General features: G+C 48.9%; 3 protein-coding genes across 3 annotated transcripts in view; all 3 read left to right on the plus strand.

Annotated features, from left to right (window-relative positions):
- Positions 1 to 1,007: 1,007 nt before the first annotated feature.
- P152DRAFT_393392 (uncharacterized protein) lies at positions 1,008 to 3,795 on the plus strand (the record flags this gene model as incomplete). Its single annotated transcript, XM_033676194.1, has 4 exons — positions 1,008 to 1,068; positions 1,129 to 1,417; positions 1,467 to 2,597; positions 2,652 to 3,795. The coding sequence occupies 4 exons, from the start codon at positions 1,008 to 1,010 to the stop codon at positions 3,793 to 3,795; spliced, it is 2,625 nt and encodes an 874-aa protein (XP_033535910.1).
- A 1,178-nt stretch (positions 3,796 to 4,973) lies between these two features.
- Positions 4,974 to 5,703, plus strand: P152DRAFT_456520 (uncharacterized protein). The gene has a single exon (XM_033679024.1). The coding sequence runs from the start codon at positions 5,157 to 5,159 to the stop codon at positions 5,436 to 5,438; it is 282 nt and encodes a 93-aa protein (XP_033535911.1). The 5' UTR covers positions 4,974 to 5,156; the 3' UTR covers positions 5,439 to 5,703.
- Positions 5,704 to 6,036: 333 nt separating this feature from the next.
- The window catches only part of P152DRAFT_506198 (HET-domain-containing protein), a gene marked incomplete at its 3' end in the record, with an annotated part of 3,869 nt that continues 1,344 nt past the window's right edge, over positions 6,037 to 8,561 (plus strand). The window contains exons 1-2 of the mRNA XM_033682468.1: positions 6,037 to 7,076; positions 7,134 to 8,548. Of these exons, the coding sequence (XP_033535912.1) occupies positions 6,326 to 7,076; positions 7,134 to 8,548 (2,166 nt within the window). The 5' untranslated portion in view covers positions 6,037 to 6,325. The remainder of the gene's footprint in view (positions 7,077 to 7,133; positions 8,549 to 8,561) is intronic.

Genomic DNA, 8,561 nt, shown 5'->3' on the forward strand with positions numbered 1-8,561 from the left:
ATCCTCAGGCTATTTGGTAGAGGACCATACCAATTAGGTATAGCGCGGTTCGTTGCCTCAGGCACTACCACGATGGCCTGAGCTTGCTGAGGTAAGCTATTTGTTCGAGGAGTGCATGTGACTTACCGATTAGGTATAGTCCCACTCCGGTGCCTTGGCACGACCACAAATAGCCTGAGCTTGCTGAGGTAACTTCTCAGACGGTACACAAGACAGTTGCACTCACGTGAGTAAATTTTACGCTAAACATGGGTCTAATCCGGTTCTGGTTTAGTTAAACCAGGGTCATGGCTTGGGTAACGTCTGAGCCCAAGCTGAGATAACCATGAAACACAGATATTCTGTGACATTAATTATGGTCCCAGGCCTGTGGCCTGGGCCTTTGGGTGTGGCTGATTGCCACAGAGGATGTGGCTGGTGGATTGTATAGGAGGATATCAGAAAAGCAAACATGGTGACACAGCATTAGGGCAGCAGGAGGGAGAGTCGCTACTTCGCGCACAAAGGCGCCGGGAGATTTCTACTTCTCTCTCTCTTTAGTTTAGATTAGCTACGGTAATGGAACTTGATAATCGCAGACCTTGCGCATCCAGACCCTGTCACAGGGAGAATGTTGAAAAGGAGGCTAAATTATTCCAGAAAGTCCTACTAAAAGTGCTTGAAAATTATGGAAATAATAACTTCTTTGCCTAATTAGCCTCTTATATATTCTAGACTTAAATTAATGCCTTTGCAGTGCCTCTGTGTGGAGATGTAGGAGGGGGTGCATCTCTGTACCTAATTAGGAAATTCACGTGCTACACACAATTTTGGGAAGCTTGATTGTTTACAAAAGGGTCCCTAGCGGTTAGGATTTACGATCTACTCACCAACTTCCTTGGTGTCCATTCCCCCAGATGTTTTTTTACAGGTTGCACGAATTAATTCTTCGTTAAGATCTGACTTTTCAAATCAACTTCCAGCTCGGCAGCTCTCTCTCTACAGTCTGATGCCAACGGATATTCATTATGGCAGGAAACCTTCGAGAGGAGGGCAATGCCTTGTACAAGCAAAGAAAGTTCCTAGATGGTATTCTTCTGGTCTTTTGCTCTCGAAAAATATTGATCCCCATTCTAATTACCACCACAGCTCTTCCACTCTACTATCAAGCTGCAAATACGGACCCAGAAGACTACCGCCCTTACCTCAACCTCAGTGCTGTCCTCTTTGAGCTCGGGAAGTACAAGCAGTCCGTCGAATATGGCCAGAAAGCACTCTCTACGATGAACGATGAAGTTCGCCAAGGGGTTTCTGGAGAACGTGTCTCCGCTCGCATTGCCAAAGCTCGTGTGGTGCTAAAAGACGCCGATAATTTCTCTACGACCGGCGAATCTAAGGGTCTCGATCCAAGACACCTTCCGCGCTACAAACCGACTATGTAAGTCTCAGTCACAGCTCAGCACAATATGCTAATCATTTACTCCCAGAGGTCGGCACTTGGAATTTTTTTCCGTGGGCCATGACACTCCAATGAGTCTTCTCACTGAAGATATGTGCGAAGAATGCCCCGATGACGATCGCCTCGCATTCTTTTTTGGCGGTATTGGAGACGCCAGGCACTTTTACTACACGTTAACATTCTTTGCCGCATCGGAATATAGGAGAAAGACCACACGAAAAATACACTTCACTCTCAACGACATTCTTCCGGACGTCTTTGCTCGAGATCTGGTCTTCTTCATCCTTCTGGACGAACTCTCCTATGAAACCCAGAAAGCTCCTACAGACAAAGCTACACAGCTAGAATTGGACAAGAAAGTAGCTACGCTGTTTTACCTCTATCTCTGCCCGCTAGTTCCGACCTATGTCAACGATGAGCTTCAGCGAGTCATTCGCAAAACCATGTCGATGCTTGAAGGTCGAGGTCAAGAAAGGCTCCCTTCATGGATCTACTTCGCGCCAGTCACATGCAACACTATTATTCCACTCTTAAGATCATGGCAGTCCGATGTATTTGCTCTGCATTCAACTCGCGAGATCCAAACGAAGGCCAAGCTCGAGTCACAGAAATCTCGAATCAATATCGCGTCGCTTGTCGATCAGATGGGGATGGTTGGGTTACATGACCAACAAGAGACCAACGAAGAGAAAGACTACTTTGCAACTATCATGGTCTCTCCACCGCCGAGACTTATCAATGCATTTGAGCAGGATCTAGGCAAGCTACTCGATTTGCCTCGCACGGAGTCGAGGCTCAATAAAATTGAGCAGTACATTGGCAAGAACTGGAAAGTCAACGCGACCATGTTTAACGTTGCCAGCGAGAAGGCTGGATATTTCAGTGATTGTGGAAATAATCCGTTTGAATTCGGAAAAGCTGTCAGCCTAGCAGTTGGTACTGAACATGGCCCAAAGCAGACTTCGGGATTATATGCTACCGGCTACTTGTTCTTCAGCTCAGTTGCCACGGCGCTGGCTGAATCAAGAGACCGCATTTTCGTTGAAACGCAACTTGGCGATGCAACGAAGTTGCTGGAGGATACGCGCATCGGGCTCGTACAGAACCGGGACTCGACATGGCCTATTCAGTACGATCATGTGCACTTAAGCAACGTCCCGTAAGTGCAGCCTCTGTAGTCACACCTGGTCAGAATTTTGTCTAACTTCACTAGCGACTATGTCGGTGGCCCTGTCGCATCATTTTTGTACGGTATTCCGATACTCAAGTCAAAGAGTTATGCCAGGTACTCCTCGACATGCCTTCGGAATCCTTCCCATTTTCCGACGGTCGACCATTTCATAAGCGAATACCTTTGTCTTCAAGATTCGGAAACGACCAGAAAGATATTCCCCTACAAAGAACCATTTCTCGAGGGTCCAGAGGGTCCAGAAGATCCAGCGGATATCCCAGACCTTTTCTCTCAATCCGGTTACTGGAGTTGGTCCCGCATCCGTGACCCACCTCTGAACTTCACAGAACTTCTCAGCCGCAACGAAACCGAAACTTGGCTATATCAGCTTTCCCTCAAAACCATTCTCCCCGTTCCTCGCGAGCGCTACAGCTTCTCCCAAATCTTCTCGCCGCTAAACCTAACCATCATCTTCCGCGTCGCCATCTACCTGCACCAGACGGGTTACCCGGCCCATTGGCTCGCCGACGCCTTGGAAAACCTTCTCGCCAACACCGTCACCACCACCGCACGCCCAGCGCGCCGGAGCCCCCTCCGACCCACCGATCTTCGCAAGCCGGTCCCTGCTAAGCGTCTTACCTTTGCGCCGTTCCTAGCCGAGTTCCGCAGTCTGGCAGCGCAATGGGCTCCGGTGCTCCCGTTCGGCATTAGCAGCACACACATTCCCACGCGTGTCCGTCGCTACACACTGAACGTGTTCCCGCTCAACTCCGAGGATAAGGATGGCCACGGCCGCGTGCCCGCATTTGTATTGGTTTTCTGGAACCCTGCCCGGTTGGGCCCCGGCCGGATGATCTGGAGCATGGATTTGCGGAAGGTGCTGTTGCCGGACGAGAAGGGCTCCACGGACCCGAGAGACGTGAGACTGCGGGAGAACGGCCTTGCGATCCTTGCCGTGTGGGAGTTTGACCCGGCTAACGACGAGGCGCATTTCTGGATCGATGAGGATGCGATGGAAAAGTGGAAGCGGGAGGACTGGATGGTGCAGATTTGGAGGGATGATACGTATAGGCCGGTTTCGACGCCGCTTCCTGTGAGGCAAGTCCCTAGAGGGTCAGCGATAGAGGGATTCATGACTTCTTTCCCTACCAATGGGCTTACCGAAGGGGAGTACTGGTCCATTTGACGTTAGGGTGAGAGTTTTGACGACTGTTTTTCTGGAAGCCTTGTGTTATCGCGTTAGCGATTGTTTTATTCACTGCTTGATCAGTGGTGTCGAGTAAGATCAGGTGCCGGATTCTCTATACTTCTTCCTTGATTTTACGGACGTTATCATTGTCTAGACCCTGGCTGTCGTACAATGAGAGTAGCTACTTCTCGCTATCAAAACATCCGAAACATGCTCCCAGCAGCAAGTACTCATCTTAAGACTAGTCATACGGATTATCGGCTCCAGATTGCCTTCGACGACACGGTCAAGCGGAGGGCAGTGGCCGATCTACCTACCAATGCGAATACGGCTCGCGAGCGAAAGCGTCTGATTGATTGATTTTGTCGCATTTCGCGGGGGTGATGATTAAGCACGATCGCTGCTTAAGCTCAGTTACTGTAGTCACAACGCAAATTGGTATTGACGATTCCCATTGTCTAGCTAAGGGATCTAGCTAGTAAACCAGATGAAGGTAACTTAAATACATAGGAGAAGACTGAGGAGTCCTGATTAGGCCTAGCCCAGGGGTAGAGGGCAGCGAAAGGAATGTTAGGTAGCAGTACAAACCAACAGGGGCATCTTGCGACATCTGGTTCCCTGTACGTATCCTCCTTTCAAGCGCCTGTAATAAGAGTCTTTTATGCTCTTTAAGCGGCTGCTGGCTTTCTCAGGCGTAGCCTCACTAAAGGTATAACCAGGTATCGTCCGGCTCGCGGTGTAGGACGTCGCGAACGTATAGAGAGGATGTGAGTGTAGGCCATAGGCATGATAAGTCCAGGTGTTCCGTACTCCTTGAAGAGCCACATGGCGTAGCCGCGCTTGTAGATAGTTCTGTCCGACAATGGAACCGTATCATCGAGGGGCTTGCTCTAGAAGCTACCTAGAAGCTCCTTTGCCTCTTGTTCTCCGGCTTCGCCCTTTCTAATAGTGCGTTGTGGCGCCATAGTCAAAGACGTTTCTTGGAATAGACGTAGATAACTTTGGCTGCTTGGAGCGTTGATAGCGTCGACTACCTCTGGAACTGAAGGAGAGTACTGTAGAACTGTGAACAGGACTTCTGACTGGGAGCGAGACTGGAAATCTAGGGAGAAAAGGTATCTTTGCGATCCTTACTAGTCTGTATTTTCGACGGTCCCTCGTCTTTCGGCGGTATTGACCCTCTATTTTCGACCTCCTTTCCACCGCTAGAAGACCATAGGGGAACTCCTATTGCTGTATATTTTTATTTTTTTATGACCATTGTGTCAAATTTTTTAGTGGGCGGCATGGATCTATGGTCGTTTATGGTGTGAAAAGCTTCAATTATTAGTACATACGGCCACATCAACCTGAACAAAATGAGGACGACGGAGCAAGTCCATCTATTTTGTAAGGGCAAGACCCTCCAGGACTCCACAGAGCGACTCCGCTCCAGCCCATCCACGGCAGCTCTCCAACGCGAATTTTATATGATGTTCCATGATTTGGAGCATCCGCCCCTCATCCATTCGTCCAGTTTGTTCTCCCACTCTGTTGCGGGTGTTGGGTCGTGGGTGGTCCGCCTGCTGGAGACGCGTCGGGGACGCGTCTTTGGCCTGTGGGCCCTTCCCCCTCGTGCGCCCTTCAACCATGATAGTTGAGAAGGCTGCAATAGTTGATTATAGGTGAATGAAGTGTGTAGAATCGATTACGACCCTAATCTCAGCGAATTTCCAAGTTGTGGGCTGTCTGCAGAAAAATGTTCTTATCCTTCAGATAGGAATTATGGTTCCCGTGTAGCACCGTCCCATAATTTTATTTAGAAAAGACATAAAACGAATCAATCTAAGAAATAAAATCCCGTTATTATGCTAGAGAGCCTTTATTCAAGACATGCGTCGAGTTGGAGGCGATCTTAAATATTTCTATCACGCAGGTCGGTACTTACAGCCGATCAAACTTCCCCTTTCGGCGATCTATATAGTTACGGGAATATGGCATAAATAACTTATCGTTATCGTAAACTATCGCTGTTAAGCCAGACTGTCTAATTCTCTACCGAACCTTGGCAGACTCACGCTCTTAGGTATCGCGGAGTGTCCATGTGGGAAGGAAACCAGCGTGACAAGTACGTTGGATACTTAGATAGACTACTAATTAACTTAGACATGAATTTGAACTACCATCCACATGTCCGTGCTTTTCGATGACCTCTATCTGAGACGATCCTAAACGGACGTCAGCTATGTGCATCCTCGACTTCTCGATATAACATGCCAACTACAGTGATGTTAGACATGCACAAGAGGACGGAGGAGAGGCGTTACAGATTGTCAGCATCACTAAGCCACAATTCTGTAGATATCAACTAGTCTTAGTGTCGCTCAGCCTTGCGTAACCGAAACCTCCGCAGCCTTGTCCCTGATGACATTGTTCATCGCCGTCCGTCTTGATGTGACTACGATCCAGCTAATATGTCATTCGAATTTCCCAGACCAGCCGTCACGATTCCTCGATAACGACAATCTATCGATTATTGCGACCAACGATGCGCCTCTTAAAGCTTAACGGCAACGGCGGCTTCATCCTGGAGACCTTCAGAACCACGATCCCTCCGTATGCCATACTTTCTCACACATGGGGAAGCGACAGCGATGAAGTCACATTCAAGGACGTCGCGGATGGTGCTGGGAAGAATAAGGCGGGGTACCAGAAGCTGGTATTCTGCGGAGATCAAGCCAAATCCGACGATCTATCGTATTTCTGGGTGGATACATGCTGCATCGATAAGTCAGATCACCACGAACTTACAGAGGCGATCAACTCCATGTTTCGGTGGTACCAGAATGCGGCGCGATGCTACGTCTATCTTTCAGACGTCTCGGTACGCACGCAGGATGGCCTGGTTTCTCATATCGAATGGCAGTCCTCTTTTCGTAACAGTCGATGGTTCATACGAGGATGGACACTCCAAGAGCTTCTCGCGCCGGGAATAGTCGAATTCTACTCCCGAGATCACGTCCGACTAGGCGATAGAAGGTCACTAGAACGGAATATCTGCGACAGAACAGGAATCGCCATAGCGGCACTCCAAGGCCGTCCTCTCCATGACTTCAGCGTCGAGGAGAGGTTTCGATGGGTAGAGAAGCGACAAACCACCAAGGAAGAGGATATAGCATACTGTCTTCTTGGAATTTTTAACGTTTTCTTGCCGCTTATCTATGGCGAAGGGCGAGAGCATGCAATGAGAAGACTGCGACGAGAGATCGAGGACTCTAAGCATAATAGCTCGCGACCATGTGAGATCTTTATTTTCGAGTGTGCGTATCCATTTGCTAATGTGCTCCATTTTATAGCCCGAAAGTTAGCACGTACCATCCCGTTCGAACGTAATCTTCGCTTCACCGGTCGCGAATCCGAGCTTTCTCAAATTGAAAAGCTACTCTTCCGGCATGACCAAACCACAAAGGTCGCAATCACTGGACTTGGAGGCGTAGGAAAGACGCAATTAGCGATCGAGACAGTCTATCGGATCATGGAGAAATGGAGTAATTACTCAGTATTCTGGATTCCCGCGACAGATTCCGAAACTCTTCTTCAGGCGTACTCGACAATCGCCCAAGAGTTGGATATACCCGGAAGAAATGAGCAAGGAGTAGACGTGAAGCGTCTCGTTCAGAATTACCTCAGTAACGAAGACGCAGGCCAGTGGCTCGTGGTGTTTGACAACGCCGACGACATAGATATGTGGATGGGAAAATCAGCTGAGAGAAAATCTATCGGTCTCCTCGACTACCTTCCAAAGAGCAGGCAAGGGAATATCCTCTTTACTACGCGGGATAGGAAAATTGCTACTAAGCTGACGTTTCAGAACGTAGTAGAAGTGCAGGAAATGAACTCAGAGGTGGCTTCGGAGCTATTACAGAAATGCTTAATCGGACACGATGTAGCGGCCTGCCAAACCGATACGGAAACCTTACTCTTACAACTGACTTACCTCCCGCTCGCGATTATCCAAGCAGTAGGGTATATCAATGCAAACGGCATCTCGATCGCGGACTATCTTTCCTTACTTAACGAGCAGGATGAGTCTATAATTGAGCTTCTTAGCGAAGACTTTGAAGACGAAGGCAGATACCGCAATATCAAGAACCCGGTAGCTATAACATGGCTGATATCGTTCGAGCGAATTCAGCAGCACGATTCTTTAGCAGCAGACTATTTATCTTTTATGGCATGTATTGAGCCAAAAGATATCCCACAGAGTCTTTTTCCACCTGGCCCATCTCGCAAGAAGGAGATAGACGCTCTCGGGACGCTTCACGCATATTCGTTTATTAGTAAACGTCCAGCAGATCTCACAGTCGATCTTCATCGGTTAGTGCATATAGCTACTCGGAACTGGCTTCAAGAGAACGGCCACTTGGCCCAGTGGACAGAGAAAGCAGTGGGGCGGCTAGAGGAAGTCTTTCCTAGCAATACGCACACTAACAGGAGTATATGGAGGGCATACCTGCCGCACGTGCGCGTTGTACTACAATCTGACCTCGTCCAGAAGGAGTCGAAGAAGAGGATAGATCTCCAATGGAGATATGGAACGTGTCTCGACGCCGACGGACGATGGAGTGAGGCAGAGGTCGTTTATTCCCAGATTTACGAGATAGAAGAGAAAGTGCTTGGCACAGAGCACCCAGACACGCTGACCAGCATGGCCAATCTGGCGTCGACTTATAGGAATCAAGGCCGGTGGGATGCAGCGGAAGAGCTGGAGGTGCAAGTGATGG

This window comes from Eremomyces bilateralis, assembly GCF_010015585.1.
Source record: "Eremomyces bilateralis CBS 781.70 unplaced genomic scaffold P152scaffold_5, whole genome shotgun sequence".
Taxonomy (NCBI): domain Eukaryota; kingdom Fungi; phylum Ascomycota; class Dothideomycetes; order Eremomycetales; family Eremomycetaceae; genus Eremomyces; species Eremomyces bilateralis.